Source organism: Diceros bicornis, chromosome 2, assembly GCF_020826845.1.
Source record: "Diceros bicornis minor isolate mBicDic1 chromosome 2, mDicBic1.mat.cur, whole genome shotgun sequence".
Classification (NCBI taxonomy): Eukaryota; Metazoa; Chordata; class Mammalia; order Perissodactyla; family Rhinocerotidae; genus Diceros; species Diceros bicornis.
In genome coordinates, this window is record NC_080741.1 from 82,850,045 (window position 1) to 82,873,663 (window position 23,619).

The 23,619-nt window shown below is 53.9% G+C and overlaps 2 protein-coding genes across 14 annotated transcripts; both read left to right on the forward strand.

The window, feature by feature from the left end:
• The first annotated feature begins 74 nt into the window (after positions 1 to 74).
• On the forward strand, positions 75 to 11,426 carry IL17RE (interleukin 17 receptor E). 10 transcript variants are annotated; one of them, XM_058564669.1, is made up of 16 exons: positions 75 to 268; positions 606 to 621; positions 1,503 to 1,628; positions 2,526 to 2,623; positions 2,881 to 3,040; positions 3,136 to 3,275; positions 4,182 to 4,250; positions 5,164 to 5,230; positions 6,218 to 6,393; positions 6,478 to 6,525; positions 6,608 to 6,653; positions 6,827 to 6,975; positions 8,665 to 8,733; positions 9,235 to 9,286; positions 9,369 to 9,467; positions 9,958 to 11,426. In XM_058564669.1, the coding sequence occupies exons 1-16, from the start codon at positions 137 to 139 to the stop codon at positions 10,512 to 10,514; spliced, it is 2,004 nt and encodes a 667-aa protein (XP_058420652.1). In that variant the 5' UTR covers positions 75 to 136; the 3' UTR covers positions 10,515 to 11,426. The 10 variants fall into 10 exon arrangements, with proteins under 10 accessions (XP_058420652.1, XP_058420584.1, XP_058420645.1 ...); XM_058564662.1 differs by having other exon boundaries at positions 101 to 268; positions 6,608 to 6,665; XM_058564620.1 differs by lacking the exons at positions 75 to 268; positions 9,958 to 11,426 and adding an exon at positions 9,546 to 9,951 and having other exon boundaries at positions 278 to 621.
• Positions 11,427 to 11,433: 7 nt separating this feature from the next.
• IL17RC (interleukin 17 receptor C) lies at positions 11,434 to 23,464 on the forward strand. 4 transcript variants are annotated; one of them, XM_058564545.1, is made up of 19 exons: positions 11,434 to 12,249; positions 12,537 to 12,558; positions 12,755 to 12,907; positions 13,184 to 13,258; positions 13,349 to 13,458; positions 14,430 to 14,541; positions 14,877 to 14,921; positions 16,720 to 16,859; positions 17,084 to 17,143; positions 18,760 to 18,814; positions 18,897 to 19,078; positions 19,174 to 19,224; positions 20,162 to 20,207; positions 20,363 to 20,484; positions 20,752 to 20,811; positions 21,344 to 21,392; positions 22,446 to 22,541; positions 22,657 to 22,695; positions 22,787 to 23,464. In XM_058564545.1, exons 1-19 carry the CDS (start codon positions 12,145 to 12,147, stop codon positions 23,413 to 23,415), a joined length of 2,151 nt encoding a protein of 716 aa, XP_058420528.1. In that variant the 5' UTR covers positions 11,434 to 12,144; the 3' UTR covers positions 23,416 to 23,464. The 4 variants fall into 4 exon arrangements, with proteins under 4 accessions (XP_058420528.1, XP_058420537.1, XP_058420546.1 ...); XM_058564554.1 differs by lacking the exon at positions 22,657 to 22,695; XM_058564563.1 differs by lacking the exon at positions 14,877 to 14,921 and having other exon boundaries at positions 22,787 to 23,462.
• The last annotated feature ends 155 nt before the right edge of the window (positions 23,465 to 23,619 follow it).

Genomic DNA, 23,619 nt, shown 5'->3' on the forward strand with positions numbered 1-23,619 from the left:
GGCAGGGCGGGGCCGGGGCAGGCTGAAGCAAGGACTCCTGCTGGCACTGCACTCTCTGCTGCTACACAGCAAGGCCCTGCCGCCCACCTTCAGGCCGTGCAGCCATGTTTTGGGCGCCCTGACCCCACGGAAGCCCATGGGGAGCCCTGGACTGGCAGCCCTGCTCCTGCCTCTCCTCCTGCTGCTCATTGGCCTCTCTGCCTCTGCTGGGATTGCCTGCCCCTACTTGCCCCACTGGAGCACCCGCTGTCTGCTGGCCTTCCACATGGTAAGGCGCTGCTGCCGGGTAGGGACTCCTGCCTGGCACAGGCTGGCAAAGCTCCCCACTCTCCTGCCTGTCCTTTCCTATCCCCAGTCCCTGTGCTCTGGGGGCAGCTGCAGTGTGTCCTCTACACCATCTTGAAGGGTAGCCAAGGTCCTGGTGCGCTGAGGGCCTGGGCAAGGTGGAACTGGGAAGAAAAGAGCCAGAGGGGGTGGTCTATTAGCTTATGGGCCTTGGAATTAGGTGATTTGAGGCAAAGACCCCAGGGACAGTGCTCCTTATGGGAATCCCCACTAATTATACTTCTCTCCTTTCTTTTGCCTACTGGGCCCTGTGCCTCCAGGATGACAGGTTTACTGGTGAGTCTCATTCCCTGCCCCGTTCTTCTTCTCCACATTCCTTTTGTTCCAGATCCCCAGCAAGCCTTCCATTCTAATTTTTAGTTCCCAGCGTGGGAAGTAGCTTAGTATCAAGGCAAGAGCACAGGGTTTAGAATCAAGACAAGCCTGGATTTGCATTGCAGTTCTGCCACATACTCCACATGTGGCTTCAGGCAATGCACTAAACCCTCCGACCCTCAGTTTCTGAGGGGTATAGCAGCTCGGGCGGGTAGAGATGATTGTACGATGAAGACTGTTGCCCCTGAGCTGTGGGGAGGGTAATGAGAGACGCGGGTAAATCTTCAGGCACTCCTCCTAACTGGGCCCTCACTCCCGTCAGTAACACAACAATGATCCTTCATATTTTATGGTGCATTCTACTGTACAAAGCATTTTCCCGCGCGGTATCTTGCTTGATCTTTTTTTTTTTTTTTTTTTTTTTGTGAGGAGATCAGCCCTGTGCTAACATCCGCCAATCCTCCTCTCTTTTTTTGCTGAGGAAGACGGCCCTGGGCTAACATCTGTGCCCATCTTCCTCCACTTTATATGGGACGCCGCCACAGCATGGCTTGCCAAGCAGTGCGTCGGTGCGCGCCCAGGATCCGAACCAGCGAACCCCGGGCCGCCGCAGCGGAGCGCGCGTACTTAACCGCTTGCGCCACCCGGCCGGCCCCATCTTGCTTGATCTTGACAGCAGCCCCACTTTATGAATGAGGAAGCTGAGGCTTAGAGAGGTCCGTAACTTGCACACGGTCCCGTGGCCAGGATGTAAGTGGCAGAGTTCAGCCTCAAGGCCAACTTTGAAGCAGGAGGGACTTCAGATCGACACTACCCTTTGATTTCCTTTTCATCTTTCACAGGAAGGGCTGCTGCCCATATTCATTGCCGTATCCAACTGGCCATCCCCCTCTCCTCAAAGCCCTGGCGTGCTCGGCTCTGGCGCTGCCCCTGCTGTTTGTGCCTGCTTCTGGTGTCAGATCCTTCAGGTACGAGAAAAAGCCCTTTGGGCCATTCTCAGTGGAGATGTGAATTAGGGGCATTTGCGGGGGGGCCCAGGCTGAGGCAAAGTGGGACTTATACTAGAAGAGATGTTTTTCCTGTTGTCAGTCTCAACAGAGACTTAGGTCATCCTAACATAGCACACCATGATGTTCGTGAGTTCAGTCATATAGTTTTGTGAAGGCGTTTCTCATTTCAGCTGGTACCAATTCTTGGGATTAAATATTAAATTATAATATATATAAATATTTATATAACATAAATATTTATATAAATATTAAATTAAAAATATTTTAGTTCTATGAATTTACTATTATTACCTTCTATTTGTAAACTAAGATCTTTCTTATTCAACTTTCTTATTTCATTGCCTAGCTCACTGCCTGCCCATACATTGTTTAAAAATTGGCAGTTTCTAATTTTTATAATTTTATTTATTTATTTATTTTTCCCCCAAAGCCCCAGTAGATAGTTGTATGTGATAGTTGCACATCCTTCTAGTTGCTGTATGTGGGACGCGGCCTCAGCATGGCTGGAGAAGCGGTGCGTCAGTGCGTGCCTGGGATCCGAACCCAGCAGCAGAGCGCGCGCACTTAACCGCTAAGCCACGGGGCCGGCCCAGCAGTTTTTAATTTTTCACTGCTACAAATAATGCTACAATGAACGCCTTTGTGTTTGTATGTGTGTGTGTGTGTATATATAGCTTTTTCTCTACTTAAGAAATTAATCCTTTTTTGATTGCATCACAACTTTCAGGACTAAAGAAGTTTGATATCATTACCCTCTTTGATCTAAAATGACTTGCTCTCCAACATTGGGCCACATCTCCAGGTAGGGGAAGGGCAATGAAAGGCTGGAGAGTGAATGTGTCTTTTCCTGCGCAGGCCTTCTCTGGGGCTGGTTCCACCTCCCGGTGCAGAAATCCCACAAGTCTTACAAATTCCAGTTCTGTAGGAGACACAAGATGCTGGTATCTGCTCAGGTACTCTCCCTGCCAGCTCCCGCCCTGCCCTACATTCCATGGCCCTTTCCTTTCTGGCCTCTCATTTTATTCTCCAGCCATGTGAGAAAAATGGAAAGTATAGAGATAAAGTAGACTATTCTGTCCATTACACAGTTAGGAAAACTGAGGCCTACAGGTTGAGCAACTTACCTGTGGTGCCCCAGGTTCCAGAAACAGGAATAGAGGCCAGAGTTCCTAATTCCTGGCCTAAGGCCAACCTTGTTCTTTGCCTCCAGAGGGAGCTGCTGAGGAGCCATTGCCTGTCTAAGAAGGGCCATCACATCTCCGCCCCCTCCCCAGACATTTTCCACAAGAGGCTACGCTCCAAAAGGACCCAACCTTCGGATCCAGAGGCAGTGGAAGGTCTCCCCAGACCTGGCTCACAAAGGCATGGAGGTAGGCATGGGTTGTGACTGGAGATGGGTGCAGCCAAGCAGTGGTGCCTGTGCCAAGGCCAAGAGACAAGGCCTCCAAGTCCCCCTTCTCCCCAGGGCCTGAGTTCTCCTTTGACTTACTGCCTGAGGCACGGGCTATTCAAGTGACCATTCCTCCAGGCCCTGAGGTCAGCGTGCGTCTTTGTCACCAGTGGGCACTGGAGTGTGAAGAGCTGAGCAGTCCCTTCAACGCCCAGGTATGGAGTGCCATCTCCCTGTAAAAAGCCAGATCACAGAGTGCTGGAGCAGAAAGAACCTACCCATTGTACAGATGGGGAGACTGAGGCCCAGAGAGGGATGATAATCGTCCAGGACCTTCTTACAAGTCTGAAGTGCCTAGCATTAAGACTTCTTTAGACTAGACAGAAAACGCAAGGGGCCTTGTCACCTGGGAGGAGAGGAGAGGAAAGGGCAGGCAGAGACCTGGAGCAACCATGAATGCCTATGAAACAAATATGGCATTTACCCCCAGTGAGAGGACCCCCAGTGAGATTCAGGTTGCATTAAGAAGCCTTTTCAGTTCCCCCAAGAAGTTGTTCTCTCTGAGAAAATGAAGTGGTCACATCTGTCTTGGTTCCCTTCCATCTCCTCCCTTTGTTGCTGCTCTTCAGAGAATTAGATGTCCCCCATGCTCCCAGCTGAGGCCCTGACACCCCACTGCAACCTCCAGTTGTCACAGATGGCCTGTATACAGTTGGTAGCATTTGCAGGAACTGATGCTGTGCCCCTGAGGCCCTCAGCTCTCTTCATTTATAAAATGGTGGTGATACCTCCCAAGATCACTCTGATGCTAGCATTTAATTAATTGAGTTAATGCTTCTAGCACCTAGCACCCTACCTGGCATACAGTAGGGGCTCAGTAAAAGTATATTCCTTTCCCTATCTCCTCCCTCCCACTCTATATATGGAGACACCTAGAACAAATGGTCAGACTACAGAGCAGAGACCTCCTGAGAGGAAATTTCTCAGTGAAAGAAATAAGTCTCATGTAAGAGGAAAAATAGGGTGTGTTGGCCAAGGTCCCAGCTTCCTCCTGCCCTTTTTCAGGGTGCCTATGCCCTTTCTGAGTCATCTCTTCTCTCCCTTTGCTGCTTCGTCAACAGAAAATTGTATCTGGGGGCCATGCTGTAGACCTGCCTTATGAATTCCTTCTGCCCTGTCTGTGCATAGAGGTGAGCAGAGGAAAAGGTGTGGGTTGTCCGTGCTGCACTCCTAGGCCCCGAGATAGTGCTGTTGGTCAAGCATATCTTCAGTAAGTCAGGTTTAAAAAGAATTGGATGTTAACGAGATGCTTGGGAAGACTGGTGCCAGCTTGGCTGTGGTCAGAGATGGAAGGGTCCTGCTGAACATGGGACATTCTAGGGAGTGGTTCCAACCTCGGGCCCATCCAAACCCAGCTTCCCTTGGTCCAGACCTGGCCTCAGCCCACAGAGGCAGAATAGACAGCTGCCTTCACTGTATGTTCTGAGGAGTCATGGTGGCAGCAGGTGCCCACTGCAAGGTTCTATATGGCCCCCCAAAATCTTGTCCCCACTAGCCCTCCATGGCAGTCCTCCTCCTCTCCTTATAAGTCTGAGATGCCTAGCATTAAGACTTCTTTGGACTAGACAGAAAAGGCAGGGGCCTTGTCTCCCAGGAGGAGACAAAAGGGAGGGTGCAGGCAGAGACTTGGAGCAACAACCACTCGCCAGGGTGGACAACCATTGGGTATTTGGGCAGTCCAGGAGGAGGGGCCCGCACAGGGCACTGGGCACCTTGGAATCGCTGAGACTGGAGGCCAGGGAAGCCAAAAGTTGAGGAATGTGGACCTCACGATCTGCCTCTTTCCGGGGATAGTTTCTCCTCTCCAGGGAGAAGAGGACTCAGCCCCTCATTACTGATCTCGCTCCTAAACTCTGGAGTTCCTCCCCCAAGTGTCAAGCACCACCCACCCTTGCCCACACCCCACTGCTCCCCCTCCTCAGTGCCTTGCCAGCTTAGGCAGCTTGCATCAGGGGAAGGTCAAGCCAGAGTGAGTTTCAGGTCTGAGTAATAGAAGAAAAGCCATTCCTCTGACCCTCCCTGCCTGCTCCCCTGTCCCTCCAGGCATCCTACCTGCAAGAGGACACTGTGAGACGCAAAAAATGTCCCTTCCAGAGCTGGCCTGAAGCCTGTGAGTGCTGCTCATATGCATTGTTGTGCATGCACAGCCTCTCTCTGTCTCTCTCTTACACACACACATCCATGCACACACACACTTCACACCTGTGTTGGAGGAAGCCCCAGAAGAAGGCATGCAGGCACTTTCCCTGGAGTCAGTGGGGGAGAAGGACTGCCATGTCTACCCACCAGCCTGCTAATAAATCTGAGTATTGAACATTGTACTAGGCACTGTGAGAGGTGCTGAGATATGAGACCCATGAGGTAGTGTCCTAAGAGGATGGACCAGAAGACCTAGGGTCACATCCCAGCTCTGCCACTTATTCTTCTCTGAGCCTCAGTTTCCTCATCTGTAAAATAATGATACTTATCCTGCCTTACTTTCCAACTGTCTATGAAGCTTGAATTCAATATTATCTGTGAAAGTGGTTGGTGACGTCTAAAGTGCTGTACGCACATTGTTGTCCCCAAGTTGAAGAGACAGGACGCTCAGACACGACAAGTGAATAGCACAAAGCAGCCTGCAGTCCATAGCAGGGTTGTAATTAAGGACTAGGCTGTAAGCACGAATTCAGAAAAGGGAGAAGCCTGTGAAGGCTGTCGTGAGCAGAGAAGGTCTCTTAGAGGAGGTGACACCTGAGCTGAGCTCAGAAAATGGGCAGGATTTAGAAAGGAGAGAAGGGAGGGGAAGGCATTCCTGGTTCTGAGAGGAACCTAAGCAAAGATATGAAAATTTCGAGTTTGGGGAGCAGCAAGGAGCTGGCCAGAATGGAGCCCAGGAAGGAGAGGAGACAGCTAAATAGAAGAGGCAATACAAGGGGCCGGAGAAGGCATGCTCGTTTATTGGGTACCTAGAAGGCCAGGACGTACCTAGAAGGTGCTGGGCACCTTCACAAAGTCATCTCCTGATGCCCTGGGGATGGGGCTGGCAAAGTAAGGCTTCCCTGAGCAGGGCTCAGGCCTCACCAGGCCTCACTCTCTGCCCCTGCCTCCTGCATAGACGGCTCGGATTTCTGGAAGTCAGTGCACTTTACTGACTACAGCCAGCACAGTCAGATGGTCATGGCCCTCACACTCCGCTGCCCACTGAAGCTGGAGGCCTCCCTCTGCCAGAGGCAGGGCTGGCACACTCTCTGTGAAGACCTCCCCAATGCCACGGTTCGAGAGTCTGAGGGGGTGAGACAGGCCTCCCCAGGACCTGGGTAGGTGGGGCTGGGCCCAGGGCCCTGCTCCCTGACTAACTCCCTTCTCCCACCACAGTGGTATGTTTTGGAGAAGGTGGACTTGCACCCTCAGCTCTGCTTTAAGGTATGAGCCTGGGCAAGAGGGGATGAGAAGGGGTATGGATGGTGCCTGGAGCTTGCTCACTTGCCATTCTTGGATTTCTCAGTTCTCTTTTGGAAACAGCAGCCACGTTGAATGCCCCCACCGGACTGGTGAGCCAATAAGTGACCCCGGCTGGGACTCCCTCCCACCATTTCACCCTCACCCAACTGTGACCAAGCCAGACGCTAGCCCTGCCCTGACTTCTCTGTCAACTGCAGCCCAGCTCCTATTACCTCCCACAAGCAGGGTCTCTCACATGATGCCCTGTCCCTCACCCTGGCAGCCCCGTCCTGGAACGTCAGCATGGATACCCAGGCCCAGCAGCTGATCCTTCACTTCTCCTCAAGGACACATGCCACCTTCAGTGCTGCCTGGAGCCACCCAGGCTTGGGACAGAACAGCTTGGTGCCCCCTGTGTACAGTGTCAGCCAGGTATGGCCTAGCCAGGGCTTGGCCCCCACTAGGTCTGTTGCTCAGAGCACAGCAGGTGGAGGCAAACAAATCTCTGTCTTAACATCATCTGGTTATTTATTTATTGATCAGCCTTTGTTCAGCTGGCTCCTCTGCCAGGCAGTGGGGTCTTCGCTGGAGCAGTTTCAAATTCCTTTTAGTTTCTGAACTTACAGGGATAAACAGAGACAAGAGACTGGCCCTCCCACATCCAGCTGTTCTCTGGCCCACTTGAATTGCTGCCACATTTGATACAGATGCCCTCTCTTGAACCCAGCTGTCGTCTACCACCACACTCCTGCCTGCCTCCACAGGGCACCTGGCAGAAGTTCTCTGACTGTCTTAGGAGGCAGAGCCCCTAGAAGCTGAAGTGCTCTTTGCAGAATACTGTGAACTACTGACAGATTTAACTCTATTATGTGAACTAAGAACAGTTTGACTAGCAGACTCTCTTCTGTATATCTGATATAAAAAACACATTCAAATATATCCACAAAACCACAGCACCAAGCTAAGCATGACTAGCTCTTTTCAGTTTTTTTCTTAAATGTTCACTTGCAGCTTGTTTATTTGCTTTGCATTCTACGAGGCTCCCAAGCAGACAGGTGGTAGCAAATGCTTAAGATTTACAACAAAGTCATGTGGGATAACCTAAAATTGAGAGCTAAATCCATGGACTCCTTTGTTTCTGTGAGCTGGGGAAAGACCACCTTCACTGAGTTCAGCCATGATTTGACAGCCGCTGCATCAGCACCTGCTCACAGCTGGCTGGCGAACGGGGTCTGGGACAGGGGTGGGGGAGGGGGAGGGAGTGGAGGGTGTTCCCGAAGGATGGAGACTCCGATCAACTCCCTCACCAGAACCTGGCGTGGAGCCACATCCTGCCTGTAGACAGATGGCAATCAATTCTGTCCACTTCAGCATGCATTTATTGAGTGCCTACTCTGTGTCTACCCTGTATTAGGCCCTGGGAGATACAAGAAAGGTATATAACACAGTCTCTACCCCTAAGGAGTCCACAATATGATAATAGCTACTACTAGTAAATGAATACACACTGCACTGTGTATTATAAAGGGCGTTCACATGTATGTTCCCATGTGATACTTTCAATAACCCAGTAAAATAAGGATTATTATCTAATATACAAATGAAGAAACTGAGGCTCAGGGAGGAATGTAACCTATCTCCACGCGAGATCACATGGCACTAGTAAACCTGACTTCATTAACTGTGGTCTCCTGATCCCACAACTTATGTTCTTTCCAATGGGCAAGCCGCCCTTTCAGGTGTGCAGGACAGAGAAGGGAGGCAGCATACAATTAGCATCCCTGGTTTGTGAGCTGCTAGAGGACAAAGACAATGTCTGTGCCTGCCTTCTTTCCTCAGGGCTTGGCCCAGAGTAGGCACACAGGGCATGTTTGTTGACGAGTGCCTAGTTGCCTGATTAATGTGTATCTGTGCAGCAGTTCAGATCTGGGAATGATCAGCAGGATCTGGGAATGAAGCCAGGGAAGGCTTCTTGTCAGGAGTGGCACTTGACCTTCAGCCTGGGTAGGATTTGGGTGGGGGTGGGTGAAGAAAGGAGGAACAGCATTAGCAAAGACTCAGAGGCTGGACAGAGCCAGATTTGCTCTATGGGGACAGTCATTCTATTCTTTGTTCCAACAGACTCACGGCTCAAGCCCAGTGACACTAGACCTCATCCTTCCCTTCCTGAGGCCAGGGGACTGTGTCCTGGTAAGGACTCCTGCCATCACTCTGTGCACACTCCCCTAGCATCTGCTCCACAGGTCAGAAATCCAGTCTGCAAAAATGTTTGGTTTGGCCATCATGGTGTTTGAAATTGGAATTAGCTGCCACCATTTAAATATTGGGAGATGTCATATTTTAAAAAGCCGATTTCTGGCTTCTCTTGAAAAATCAGAAAACTTGGTGTCCTGTGTCCACACTCAGGCATGGTAACAGTGGGCTGGAGCTCAGTGGTGTCTGATTACTTCAGTTAGGGCCTGTGCCCGGTAGGTCCTCATGGACGCCCTCGCCAACTCTGAGTTTACTTTTGGAGTTTGCCACTCTTGACTTGTTCTGTGCCCAGCCAGAGCTGCATCAGACACAAACCCCGTGCTGGAGGAATTCCCTATCCAGGGGGACTCCCTTTCTCCATCCCCAAGCCTCATTCAACTTCCCCTGTGAGGAGGGGCTACCCTGGCTCACAGGGCTGGGGGGGCTCTGTGCCCTCAGGTGTGGAGGTCAGATGTCCAGTTTGCCTGGAAGCGCCTCTTGTGTCCGGATGGTGAGTTCTTGGGAGGAGAGGGCACTTAGGACGGAGGTTGGGCACTGGGGAGCCCAGCTTGGCCTCACCCCGCTTGACTCAGTCTCTCATAGACGCCTGGGACTCTTGATCCTGGCACTGCTGGTCCTCACCACGCTATTGGTCGTTGTTCTGGTCCTCACCCACCGGCGCCCACTGTCAGGTAAGCTCACTTGGGGGTAACCTGCCGGATTCTAGCCCAGCTCCTAGGCTAGTTGCCCCCTACCTCTCCCCTGCCCAGGCTCCCTTCCCAAAGAGCGTGTTCCTGTGGCTGCACCCAGCTCTCTGGTACCCAAGAGGGTAAGCCTCAGGCCCCCTAGTGGGCAGGAATGGTTAAGGCAGGGCAAAGGTCCCTCTGTGCGGGTGGTTTACTGTGCTGTCTCTGGGCAAGAGGCTAGTGGGGCGGAAATCCAGCCTGAGCTGCACCTGCCAAGTCTGGCGCCCTGGCCCAGGCCCCTTCCGGGGCGCCTTTATCTAATTAGCCCAAAGGCACCTTATAGTCTAAAGCTGCCTCGGATACCTACCTCCAGCAGAGAAAAGGAACTGGGCGCGGGGGGATGGGGCACCCTATGACGTAGCCCCGAGGCTGGGGAGGAGATGGCTGGGCTGTCCCTTAGCCCCCGACCCTGTTCATCTGTTGCTCCCGCCCCCAGGCCCGGGCCGAGCGCGACCGGTGCTGCTGCTGCACGCGGCGGACTCAGAGGCACAGCGGCGCCTGGTGGGAGCACTGGCTGAACTGCTGCGGGCAGAGCTGGGCGGCGGGCGCGACGTGATCGTGGATCTGTGGGAGGGGACGCGCGTGGCGCGCGTGGGCCCGCTGCCGTGGCTATGGGCGGCGCGGGCGCGCGTGGCGCGGGAACGGGGCACGGTGCTGCTGCTGTGGAGTAGCGCCGGCCCCAGCCAGGCCCGGGGCCCCGATCCCCGCGCCGCGCCTCTGCGCGCCCTGCTCCGCGCCGCCCCGCGCCCGCTGCTGCTGCTCGCTTACTTCAGTCGCCTCTGTGCCAAGGGCGACATTCCCCCGCCGCTGCGTGCCCTGCCGCGCTACCGCCTGCTGCGCGACCTACCACGCCTGCTGCGGGCGCTGGACGCGCGGCCTTTCACCGAAGCCGCCAGCTGGGGCCGCCTCGGGGCTCGGCCGTGCCTGCGCGGTCGCCTGGAGCTGTGCCGCCGGCTGGAACGCGAGGCTGCCAAGCTTGCCGACCAAGGCTGAGCGGAGCTCCACCGCAGTCCGGAGGATGTCTGTGGCCGCAGGCGTAGGGGCACTGGCTGGAATCCCGGAATGAGCCTTCGATCCTGGAATCCTTGGGGTGACTCCTCAGGACGAGTGGTCAAAAAGACTTACTCTCTGCCTCCCAGCCCGGGAGCAGAGCCCCTCATTCACTGTCCTAACCGGTTCCCCACGTGTCCGGCTTCCTCCTCAGGCTTACCCTGCCTCTCAGAACCCCCAGAGAGAGAGTTACTCTTTACTGAGAGTTCCTCTGCCCCCAGTCCTGGTGGGGGTGGGGGATCTTCCCACTTCCTCTCTCTGAAAATCCAGAAGGAGAGTAATGTGCACATGCTCCAGTTCAGGCTCAGAGGTAGGGGAGGCAGGAGCTATGGCAGTTCTGAGTGGGGAGTGGCTCCAGGGTGTGGGAGAAAACCCCTTCCGGAGCCAGGGATCCCCCTTTCCCAGACCAGGGCCCTGCCAAGAGGGGGATGAAGGGAGAGCTCTGGACCCACGGAAAGAGGCTTTGGCCCTGGGTGGCCAGAGCAAAGGTGGGACAGTGAAGATCAAGATTGAGAAAGATGAATAAAGAGGAACATGATGGATAGACTAAGAAACACAGTGTGCTTCTCTAGTGTGCCTGGGATGCTGAACTGGGGGAAGGGTCAGTACCACCCTGCCTGGGGGTTGTTATGCATCAGTTTGTGGGCCCAAATCCTCCACGTCCACACCCATGCCCAAACCCATCATGTTCTCACAAGCAACGCCTCCAAAAAGGCAAAGGAGGATCTGGAAATCTTGATCCTCACTGTGATTCTTCTGAGAGAAGAAAAGAAGAAACAGGTTCAGAAAGGTGGTGTTAGTCCATTGTCTTACAGCCAGCGCATGGCAACAGCACAAATGGGACGCCTGTCTGCCTGGTTCCTTCCTCCCATACTACACTTGAGCATAGGCCAGGAAGTGGTGAAAATCCCACTTTCTGGTGCCCCTTGTCACTGCCTTTAGAGCTCCTGTCCCTCAAAGGGTCATGGAGGCCCAGGGAGTATGTGTGAAGGGACCTGGGGTGCCCAGTAAGAGGGGACCCAGTGGGCCCCAGGATCCCAGGGCCTTTGTCGAAGGGTCATGTGGGAAGCAGAACTGCCCCAGGATTGCCCAGGCCCTGGAGTGCACTCGTCAGAGCCCTCCTCCTTAGGGACTCCCAGGGTGAGTAAGAGCTCCCTTACTCAGCCACGATGCTGCCACCCTCTCCAGGGGCCCCTCCCAGCCAGATGTCAGTGGAGGAGGAGGAAGAGGAGGAGGAGGAGAGGGAAAGAAAGGGGAGGTGAGGCTATCACCCCAGTCCAAGGCTGCTGGCTCCCAGGCCTGGTGTTAGTGGGAGGGACAGGGCGGGGCAGGAACAGCCGGCTCTGTGCCCAGAGCCAAAACGAAAGCACTCGGCTGTGCTGGGACTGGAGTCAGGATTCCCGGGAGAGGGAGTGCGCAAGCTGGTGGGCCCTGGGACCCTGAGGCTGGGGAGGGATTCTGGCCCCTCCTGCCTACAGGCTCTGGGCTGAGTGGGAGCAGAGGTGTGGTGTCTGCCCCCCTTCGGGGGGGCAGGACAGGGCCTCAGGCCTGGGTGCCGCTTGGCACCTAGAAGATGCCCGTGCCTTGGTTCCTGCTGTCCTTGGCACTGGGCCGAAGCCCCGTGGTCCTCTCTCTGGAGAGGCTTGTGGGGTCTCAGGATGCTACCCGCTGCTCTCCGGTGAGTCTGGGGCCCTGGCAGGGTTGGGGAAGGCTCAGGGTTCAGTCTGCTGCCCATCGAGGCCCTAGCCTGGCTCCTGTCACTGCCACCACCACCAGAACCGCCCTGGCTGGTCTGTCTGGTGCTGAGGCATGAGAGAAGACCAGGGAGGGGGCAAAGCTGGGTCTGTCGTCTTCTGGGAGGGGCTGGAATAGAGAACCCAGAAAGAGGTGGGCGGGGGTCTCAGGCAGGGAAAGATGGTTAGATTTGGGGGCATAAGTGCTGACTCTCCTTTACCTCCTTCCCAGGGCCTCTCCTGCCACCTCTGGGGTGAGTAGCCCTACTTTTAGAGAGAAAAGAACTTCCTAGTTAGTGGAAGGGAGGGGAGCTGCCCTTGTCCCATGCCTTCACCACCCACCCTCTGCCCAGGAAGAGCCCAAAGCTCTTTGGCCCTCTGGGGCTGTCAGGTGCAACCAAACTCTGGGTTCAGAACAGCCTCAGCTCCCATCCTTCCCTTCACGCACAGATGGTGACGTGGTCTGCCTGCCTGGGAGTGTAGTGTCCACCCCAGGCCCAGTGCTGGTGCCCACACACCTGCAGACTGAACTGGTGCTAAGGTGCTACCAGGAGACTGACTGCGACCTCTGTGTGCGCGTGGCTGTCCACTTGGCTGTGCACGGTGAGCATGTCATCCCGCGACGGTGCAGTGCCCATGTGAATGTGTCTGTGATGGGCCTGAGGACTAAGGAGTTTGTCAGGCAGCCCGGGGCATCCTCAGTGTTCTGCTGGAGGACACTGGCTGAAGGACCCCCAGGTCAGCCTGGTCTCCCTGTCCACCCCCATGCCCCAGGCCTGGCCCCTGCTTCCCAGCACTGGGCTTTCTGGAAGGAAGCCAAGCCCAAAGCGAGCCCAGGGCAGGGGGCCTGACCTCAGCCTCGCTCTTGGGTTCTTCCAGGGCCCTGGGAAGAGCCTGAAGATGAGGAAAAATTTGGAAAAGTAGCTGGCCCAGAACTTGAGGAGCCTAGGAATGGTGAGGAGAGTCTTGCTGGCCCAGCTGCCCCACACCAGGGCCTTGCCTGTGGCCCCTGGTCCTGACTGACCCCTGCCCTGTTGCTCACAGCCTCTCTCCAGGCCCAAGTGGTGCTCTCCTTCCAGGCCTACCCTACTGCCCGCTGCGTCCTGCTGGAGGTGCGAGTGCCTGCTGCCCTCGTGCAGCCTGGTCAGTCTGTGGTATGTGAAATAATAACAATAACCACCTCCTAGACATGGAATCTGAAAAGTGCTTTCACGTGCGTTATCTCTTTAATCCTGATTCTGGAGGGCTGTGGGCAAGTCCTTTCAGCCCTTTATGCCTCAGTTTTCCTGTCTGTAAAGTGGGAATAAGAATAGTCCTACTTCATATGGCTGTTGTGAGAATTAAAGGAGTTGATACGTGTAAAACGCCTCCTGTCATGCCCAGCACTGAAGGGCCTCTGGAAGTTTCACTTTTCCTTTCTTTCGTAATCCCCAAAACTACCGTATGAACTAGACACTACTATCACCCTGATTTTCCAGATAGAGAAACTGAGGCTTGGAGAGGGGAAGTCTGTGGGCTGGCTGCACTTTTCTGGGCTTCCTGCCATACCATGTCTGCTCCATGTACACACCATGGCGCAGGGTGCTGGGACTTCTCCCTACCTCAGGAGGCCACATGTGGCTGGAAGATGTATCTCCACTCGGGCTAAATCACTCAAACCCTTTGACTTCCCCTCCGGCCCCCAGCCCCCAGCTGATTTCCTCTTATCTGGAAAACTATAGAACGGGAGAGCATCTGCTGGCCCACCTCACAGGACAATTGTGAGGACCACTGAGGCACTGGTATGAGAACCACTTCCGTGGGAAGGGGTGTCCCATATTTGCATTGGGGCCACCCCTGAGCTTTGCCCCATGACCCAGGACAGTAGGGGTAGGGGCAGGGACTCAAATAGCTGGGGCTCTATCCCTGCCCTGCTGACACCCCTACTGAGGGTGTGTGCTTTAGAACTGGGGGCCCTTGAAGGACACTTTAGTGGCAGAATTTCGGGCCATACAGTATAAATAGAGTTATTGGTTGGAGAATAGGGGAGGGGGTGAGCAGAGTGGTCCTTGGAGAGGAGCCCAGAGCCCTTGGCCTAGATTCTGAGCCCCATACCACCAGCTTCCCACCACCTCTCTCCTCACAGGGCTCTGTAGTCTTTGACTGCTTCGAGGCTGCTCTGGGGACTGAGGTGCAAATCTGGTCCTACACTCAGCCCAGGTACCAGAAGGAAGTCAACCTCACGCTGCAACTGCCTGGTAAGTGGCCCCAGAGCCTCAGGGGCCCCAAGTCCTGGCCTCCCTGCTCTTTGTCCCCTCTGGCCACTACCCTTCTGCTTTCACCCCCTTCCTAGTCCCGTCCCGCCTCGGGCAAGGGTCTGAGGTCTCCTCCTCCCCAGAATCAGTCCCCCTTGCCTCTTCTCCCCGGGTGACATTGCTTTCCAGTGCTCGAGAAGGTGCTTTGGGCGCTGGGTAGATGCGGGTGGTATTTAGGGGACAGGGAGCCCTTCCCAGTGCTCCCCATGGGTTGGGTCGCCCCCCTTCTTTCTTTGCCCCCCCGCCCCACTGGAGGCTTTTCTGTGATCTCTCCCCAGACTGCAGGGGGCTGGAAGTCCGGGACAGCATCCAGAGCTGCTGGGGTAGGGGCTAGGGCAGTGGGGTGGGGAGGAGGGGGGCGGGGTCTGGAGTGTCAGGGACCCGTGGAGTCAGCCCCAGGTCCGGGTGCCACAGCCCAGAAGCTCCCAGAGCACATTCATTCATTCATGCATTCATTCATCACACATGAACTGCAGTAGCTCCTACTCTGTGCCAGGCACTGGGAATATAAAGGTGAATCTCTCACTCCTTATAGCAAATACTTATTAATACCAGGGACATCTAGAGGCCCAAAGCATTGTCAAGATTTGGTGCACCCCCCATATATCAAAATAAAAGTCATGTTAAACCATAAAATAAGGGCTAAGAAAGTCAAGGTTTTGATGATTTTTCCCAGGCACTGTTTGGATTTTGTTTTTGCTTTGTTTATTTTTTGTTTTGTATTTTCTTTTCCTTGTTTTTTTTTTTTTTGGTGAGGAAGATTGGCCCTGAGCTAACATCTGTGCCAATCTTCCTCTATTCTGTATGTAGGATGCTGTCACAGCATGGCTTAACCAGCGGTGTGTCGGTCCATGCCCGGGATCTGAACCTGTGAACCCTGGGCCAAGGAGCGGAGCACGTGAACTTAACCACTGTGCCACTGGGCCAGCCCCTTGTATTTTCTTTTTTTATTGTGATATAACATACATACAGAAAAGTGTGTAAAGTGCATTAGTTTTACTGTCCAGTTCAATTAATTTTTACATATGTATACAAGGTGTAACTACCACCCAGATCAAGATATAAACACTGATCTTTTTTGAAAACTTAAGTTATTTCAACTTCATTTTCTTGTTGGTTCCTTAAACTTATCTTGGCCTGCCTCTTTGGTAATTCATTAAAGACTACTCAGCACCAGAGCTTTGAGGACATATATTTCATGCCTTTATTCATTCAGTAGACATTGATTAACTTATTCAACAGATACTTTGAGTGATTACTTTGCCCAAGGCATAGCCCTAGGCACTGGAGATAAATCAATAAACAAAACTGACAAAAATCCCCGTCCTCACAGAGCTGACATTCTAGCTGGGAGTCAGGGTCAGGGTGGGGGAGATGGAGGACACAATAAATACATGGGGTTGTGGAATATGCAGTAAGTTAGAACATGATTAGTGCTATGGGGAAAATGTAGGGAAGGCGGATACAGAGGGAGGGATACGGAGGGAGTCGCTGGGATCAGGGAAGGCCTCACTCTAGTGAGCAAAGACCTGAAAGAGGTGAGGGAGGAGCCACGTGGGTATCTGAGGGAAGAGGGTTCCATGCAGAGGGAGCTGCCAGTGCAAAGGGCCTGAGGCAGGAATGTGTCTGGTGTGTTTCTGTATTAGTAAGGAGGCCAGTGCATCTGCAGCAGATTAATTAAGGACAAGAGTGCTAGGAAATGAGGTTAAGAGTGGTTACAGCAGCCAGATTGGGTAGGGCCTTGCAAGCCATTGTAAGGACTCTGGCTTTTACTCTGGGAGTAATATAGGGGGCCATCAGAAGTTTCTGAGCAGAGGAGAATGATTTATTTTACAGTGGTTACAAGATCCTTTGAATGGCTGCAGAGGGAGAAGCAGGAAGAAGAGTTGTCTCAAGACCACACACTGGGGCCTACACGAGCGCCTCTAGACAGCAGCTCCTGGGCCGGCTGCTGGGGACAAAGTCTGGTCTGAGATGGGGACTCAGGCTCTACCTTACAGGAGATTCTTTAAATCTAAGGGATTTAAAGAAACTCCAAAGGGTCACTTGGCAGGTATGGCCCAGGCTTGGGTGTGCAGAAGAGGTGGAGGAAGTCTGTCTCTCTCTTTGCTTCCCCCACAGCCCTGCCCTGGCTCAGCGTGACTGCAGACGGCGACGATGTGCTCCTGGTACTGGATGTCTCTGAGGAGCAGAGCTTTGGCCTCTCCTTGTACTGGAACCAGGTCCAGGGCCCTATAAAACCCTGGTGGCACAGAAACCTGGTGAGGCCTCCCCCTCCCCAAATCCATTCCCGTTCTAGGACGATGCTCCTGCTAAGGATGTGAGTGCATTATGAATGGGGACCCTTGAAGAGGACACAGCGACTCACACCTAAAGCAAGGAACATTGGTGGGGGAACTGCTGCCTGCCTGGTGTCCTCAACTTTGGCCTCCAGCCTTCCTCCTCCTTATCTTCTCCAACTTCTCCCCTTCTGCTTGTCCCACAGACTGGGCCGCAGACCATTACCTTGAACCACACAGACATAGTTCCCTGCCTCTGTGTTCAGGTAGGAGCAGAGTCCAGCTGGGTGCCAGGGGAGGGGGATTGGGGAGTTGGTGTGGGGGGTGGCCCTCACTTTCTTGGTCTCACCATCCTCCACACTCCTCTTTGAAGTGGAAACTGTGACTCCTTAGGGTGACTGGCCCTCCCTTGACCTTTGCTGTCCTATGCCTTCTGGCTGTTGCATGCGCTGAATGCTCTTCCTGATCTTCTATCTGCTTATGGATCCCTACTTATGCTTCATGGCCCTGTGCAGATGTCACCTCTTCCTTGAAGCCTTCCTCTACTCCTCCAATTCCCTCTTTGTGCTCCCCTGAGGGTACAGCATGTGCTGTGAATTCAGACTGGTTTGAATCCTGACTCTTGCCATTTGCTACCTGTGTGACCTTGGGCAAGTCACTTCACCTCTCTGAGCCTGTTTCCTATCTATAAAATGGGAAGAATAACAGTGCCAGCCTTATAGGGCTGTTATAAGGAAGTGTGCCACATTCAGGCTCATACGTGTTGGCTCTTTCCTCTCCCTTTGATTGCACATTTAATTCGTCATCAGGTTCCATCTATTTTACCTTTGACATTAATGTCTCTCATTCTCTTTCCCTCTCCTTTCCATCTCAGCCCAGTTGGGGCTTCTATCATCTCTCCTCTAGACTGTTTCAATAACTTCTGGCCCCACCTCCTTTCCTGTAGCTTCCATGGCATTCCGGCCCATATTCTGACCCCCAACTGAACCTCTCCACTGTATCTTTCCCATGATTCCCCTCTACGAGAATTTCGTTACATCCAGATGGAACTACTTATCAAGATACACTCACCTCTGTGCTTTTGCTCAGGCGGGTCCAACTACCTGAAATCCCTCACTTCTTTTCCATACAACCAAATCCTTCCAGCTCAAATGTCACCTCTTTCCCAAAGCTTTTCCCCAGCCTCCTGGCCTCTCTTTTCTCCAAATCCCCTTGCACTTCTGTCCATTTATCACTTCCTTTTTTATTTGGACACCTATTTCATTTCTTCTTGTACACAACAAACATTCAATAAATTAGTGATCAATTTATTAACTTATATACATGTTTTATCCTTACTACACCTGTGCATTTGTCATTTCCTTGAAGGCAAGAAAATAATATCTAATTCAAATTTAGTAACTCCCCCAGATCCTTGCACAATGCCTGGGACATAGTAGGTGCTCTTAATTAAAGGCTTGCTGACTAAATTAATATATTATCTCTAGTGCTAAGCACATAATGGGTGCACTTTAAAAGTCTACTGAAAGAATAAACGAATGTATCCTTAACACTAGCACAGTGCCTGGCACATAGTAAGTTTTCACAAAGTGATCGTGGATTTCATTATTGAGTGTCCCTTGTGCCAACCATAGTGGTAAGACACATAGTAGGTACTCATTAAGAGTTTGTTAAATGAAGATGTTGCCAGATGTTGGCATAGGGTTTACTGAAAGAATAAATGTGTGCATCTCTAGGGCCTTGCAAAGGGTGAAAAGACCGAGCAAGTGTTTGTGAAACATCAGGTGAATGAATGCATCCCCAGTGCCCAGCAGAGGCCCTAGCACATGTTCCTGGGGGTTGGCTGGCTTGAACTGACCTTTGGAGCTTGTTTCTTTTCCAGGCGTGGACTCTGGAGCCCGACTCCGTCAGGACGAACATCTGCCCCTTTAGGAAGGGTGAGCGGACCGGCCGGGGCCAGGGTGCGAGTGGTGCGGCCAGCGGTTCCCAGTGTGTAGCGAGCCCACCTTCTCCCTGCAGACCCCCGCGCACACCGGAACCTCTGGCAAGCCGCCCGCCTGCAGCTGCTGCCCCCGCGGGGCTGGCGGCTGGACGCACCGTGCTCACTCCCCGCCCAGGCCACACTGTGCTGGCAGGCACTCGGTGGGGGCCCCTGCCAGCCTCTTGTCCCGCTGCTGCCCAGAGAGAATGTCACTGTGAACGTAAGCGAGGCCGCGGCAGCTCCTGGGGTCGCAGAAGGAAGGGGAGCCCAGTGGGGGTAGCTTTCCTGACCCAATCCATTCCCCTCTTTCCACAGATGGCCCTTGAGTTCCCTTTGCTGAAAGGCCACCCCAACCTCTGTGTCCAGGTAAGAAAGGGGATGCCAGAGTGCTCGTGCAGACCCTCAGAGAAGTCACAGTGCTCTGGACTCACTTTATCCTTGGGTCCCTGGAGCAGAGCGGTTACCTGCTTCCTCTTTAGGAGTTCCACTGTGTCTTTACTCTAGCAGTGCATGGGACCCTGGGCAAGTCACTTCCCCTCTCTGACCGTCAGTCTCGTCTGTTTAATAGGATGATAATAATTACTTCGTAGCGTAGTACTGAAGAATAAACAAGAGAAGTGCTTCACTTGAGGGACTGGTACAGACTAAATGCTCAACAAATGCCAGCTGCTTTCTTTATTGCTATCATTATCCAATTTCCCTACCTGTAGAAGGGGTTGCTCTCCAACTTCAAAGGGTGATTCTAAACATATTCACACAAGATTTACTGAGCTTCTGCTATGTACCAGGCACTGTTTTAGGCACTTGGGATTGATAGTCAGTGAATAAAACCAATAAATATTCCCACTCTTATAGAGCTTATGTTCTAATGGAGAAAGGCAGACAATAGGTATAATAAGTAAGTTATTATGGGATGTTAAAATTGTATATAAATACTATGGGAAAAGGTGGGGAAGGATAAGGGAGGATTGGGGCTGCAATTTCAAGTGGGGTGGTCAGGTGAGGCCTCTTGGAGAAAGTGGTTAGATGAGAAGGGAATGTATAAAGTGCTTGGTCAGACATGAAAAGAGCTAATGTAGGGGCATAAGGCCCTTTAGCACAGATGACCTCACAAGGCTGAGGTTGAGAAAGATGGAGTGACTCCTAATCACCCAACCTTGAAGCCAGATCTGCCTAAGGTCAGGTCCAGAGTGCAGACCCCCTAACCCGACAGGCCTCCCCTTGCCTGTGCCTTCTCTTCTGGTCTTTCTGGCCTTGACTCTTGCTTTTCCTTGTGTCCCTAACCCTGGCCCCTTCCAAGCAGGTGAGCAGCTGGAAGAAGCTGCAGCTGCAAGAGTGTTTGTGGGCTGGTGAGTGGGGCTGGGAGAGGCTGGGGCAGGGCTGTTGCAATTGGGGTAAACTCCGGAAGTGCCAGCTCCTGGGGGTGAAGGTAAGGCATGGGGGGGCAAGTGGCAACCCCCAGCAAGGTTGGGTCTCACTCAGAGTGGGCTTTCACCCCTTCCAGACTCCCTGGGGCCCCTTAAGAATGATATGCTGCTGGTGGAGACACGAGGCCCCCAGGACAACAGATCACTCTGTGCTTTGGAACCCAGTGGCTGCACCCCACTGCTCAACAGGGCCTCCACGGTGAGAACTGGGGGGCCCTCCTCCATGTACCTCCCCAGCTCCATCTCAAACCTTGCCTCAAATTTTCCCTTTATCCAGTTTTTTCCCTCCTCTGTGCCAGGCCCTGTGCTAGTCTCTGGGAATGTGGGGGTGACTCAGACCTGGGCCCTGTTCTCAGTGGCCTCTCAAAAGTCTCCCAGCACCCCCCATATTCTGCCCAGGTGCAGCCTGGTAGTCTCCTAGGTGTAGTACCCCTAGGTGACAGCCCCCTACCCCTTGGCTTGGCAGAGGGCAGCTCGCCTCGGAGAGCAGTTACTACAAGACCTGCGGTCAGGCCAGTGTCTGCAGGTGAGTAGGTGGCAGGAGGGCCCCACCCCAATGCCCAAGGGCAATGGCCCTCAAACTCTGTCCTTGACCTCTTCCACCTCTTCCTGTGACTAACAGAGGGCACCAGGGAAACTTGCTCTTCCTAGGCAGGGGCCTCCTCACTGTTCCTCTAGCACCCACCCACCATCTATTTGTGCTTATTTTGCGTCCAGCCCTGGGGAAGCTAAGAGTTGAAGAAGCATAGTTCTTGTCCCCAAGTTGCTCACTGCTGGCTGGAAACTGGTAAACAGATAACCACATTCCCATGTGCTAAGCATTGGGTTCCAGGGAGAGCTTTAAGGGTCTCTTCATGTGGACCGGATCTGGCATGGAGGAAGGCACAGTCCAGGCAGTAGGCACAGCATAAGCAGAGGCAGAGCAGCTTGCCAGAAGCTGCTGTGTGGGGGGAAATATGCAGGGAGGCTGGGAGTTTGGAGATCAGGCTGGCCAGAACTTGATGGATGTTGAACACCAAGCCAGGGGCTCTGGATGTGGTTTTGTTTGTATCTTACAGCTGTGGGATGATGACCTGGGAGCACTGTGGGCCTGCTCAATGGACAAGTGTGAGTATTACTAGAACTGCCTTTCTTCTCTGTACCAGGAGCTGGAATTTTGACAGGGACCACTCCTGGGGGCAGCACACACAATGGCCTTGTCCTTCCCTGGCTCAGATCAGTCAGATGGTCATTCCTTCATTCATTCAAAAGCCATGATGAGTGTTTGCAGGGATCCCAGCATCACCAAAAAGACCCAATCCCTGCTCCCACCCAGCCATAGAAGGCTAGAAAGACTTAGCCAAAAATCACTTACATTTAGTAAGTGTGAGCTGTTGAAACACTCACTATAGAGTAAAAGTGTCCAAAGCCATGAATCATATAATGTGGACCGACCTCAGGGGGTTGAGGAGGTCAGGGGAAAGGTTCCAGCTGAACTCTGAAGGGGGGAGAGATGCATTTTTGCGAAGACGGTAGGGTGCTTTTTTGAGGAACTCCAAGGTCGCCAGTGTGGCCAGAGGGTCTTAGGAGGCAGGCCTCTGTCATGAGATGAGGACACAAGGGCCATGTAGGGCTTTGGAAGGCAATGTGAGGAATTTAGATTTTATCTTAACAGTAGCAGGAGCTTATTGAAGGGCTATAACCAGATTTGTATTTTGAAAAGCTCTCTGGGGCTGCCATGTGTTGAATAGATTGGAGGCAAAAAAGAGGTCAGGGACACCAGTTAGAAGGCTGTTGCAGTCATCCAAAGGAGAGAAGTCCAAGACCCAGCAATCCTAGGCTTAGGGGACAAGAATATGGGTTGACATTTGAGCACTGACTATGCCCGGCATTGTGTTAAGTGCTTTCTGTGTATTAATATATTTAGTTCTCACAACTCCTCTATGTAGCAGGTACTATTGTTATCCTAATTTTACAGAGGTGAAAACTGAGGCAGAAGGTGAAGTCACTTATCCAGGGCCACCCAAGGAGATGGATCTATGTTCATATACTGGCTCTGCCACTATGTGCTGTGGACTTTGGGCAAATCACATCATTTCTCTGAGCCTCCGTTTTTCTCCTCCGTGAAGTGGAATGAAAGTGTAAGGGCTCTAACTATCCTGTCTTCCCCTCTGGGTCTAGACATCCATCAGCGCTGGGTCCTGGTGTGGCTGGCCTGCCTACTCTTTGCCGCTGCGCTTTTCCTTCTCCTCCTTCTCAAAAAGGACCACGTGAAAGGTGAGTGCTTCCTGGCTCCCCATTCCCCAGGGCAGGACTCGAGTGGGCCCGCGAGTTTGCCAAGAGAAGGCGGCGGCTCAGCTCACCGGCTGCCTCCGCCCCTCTACCCAAACAGGGTGGCTGAGGCTCTTGAAGGAGGACGTCCGCGCGGGGGGTGAGTGTGAGCGAGCGCGGGCGGGGACCGCCCCCGCGGGCCGGGCCTCGGGCCATCTCACTTCTTCCCTCCCCTCTGTTCTCTCTGGCAGGGGCCGCCAGGGGCCGCGCGGCTCTGCTCCTCTACTCCGCCGACGACGCCGGCTTCGAGCGCTTGGTGGGCGCTCTGGCGTCGGCGCTGTGCCAGCTGCCGCTACGCGTGGCCGTGGACCTGTGGAGCCGCCGTGAGCTGAGCGCGCAGGGGCCCCTGGCCTGGTTCCACGCGCAGCGGCGCCAGACCGTGCAGGAGGGCGGCACGGTGGTCCTGATCTTCTCGCCCGGGGCCGTGGCGCTGTGCCACGAGTGGCTGCAGGACGGGGCGCCGGCGCCCAGGGCGCACGGCCCGCACGACGCCTTCGCCGCCTCGCTCAGCTGCGTGCTGCCCGACTTCCTGCAGGGCCGGGCGCCCGGCCGCTACGTCGGGGCCTACTTCGACAGACTGCTGCACCGGGACGCCGTGCCCGCCCTCTTCCGCACCGTGCCGGTCTTCTCCCTGCCCTCGCAGCTGCCCGACTTCCTGGGGACCCTGCAGGGGCCCGGCGCCCCCCGCCCCGGGCGGCTCGGGGAGAAGGCAGAGCAAGTGTCCCGGGCCCTGCAGCCCGCCCTGGACAGTTGCCTTCGTTCCCCGGGAACCCCAGGGACTGGACGCGGGATGGGACCGGAGGCAGGGGACAGGACTTGAATAAAGGCAGACGCTATTTTTCTATCCCTGTCTCCCACGTCTCTGTGACCGAGCCGCTAGCCTGACACACCGCCCGCGTCGCGCATCCCCGCCCCCCTTTAACTCCCGGACAGGTGCAGCCCGGCGCCGCCTCTGCTTGGCTGGCGTCGAGTGACGCAATGGCACATGGCCCGCCACCATTGGCTCTGGCGTGGGCTCCGCCCC

Coding starts and splice junctions, on each gene's coding strand:
- IL17RC (XM_058564545.1), top strand. CDS start 12,145: ATGCCCGTGCCTTGGTTCCTGCTGTCCTTGGCACTGGGCCGAAGCCCC. Junction 17,144..18,759: donor TTCCCTGCCTCTGTGTTCAG/GTAGGAGCAGAG, acceptor TTTCTTTTCCAG/GCGTGGACTCTGGAGCCCGA. Junction 20,485..20,751: donor TGCTCAACAGGGCCTCCACG/GTGAGAACTGGG, acceptor TTGGCTTGGCAG/AGGGCAGCTCGCCTCGGAGA.
- IL17RE (XM_058564662.1), top strand. CDS start 137: ATGGGGAGCCCTGGACTGGCAGCCCTGCTCCTGCCTCTCCTCCTGCTG. Junction 2,624..2,880: donor AGATGCTGGTATCTGCTCAG/GTACTCTCCCTG, acceptor CTTTGCCTCCAG/AGGGAGCTGCTGAGGAGCCA. Junction 6,666..6,826: donor CCGGACTGGTGAGCCAATAA/GTGACCCCGGCT, acceptor TCACCCTGGCAG/CCCCGTCCTGGAACGTCAGC.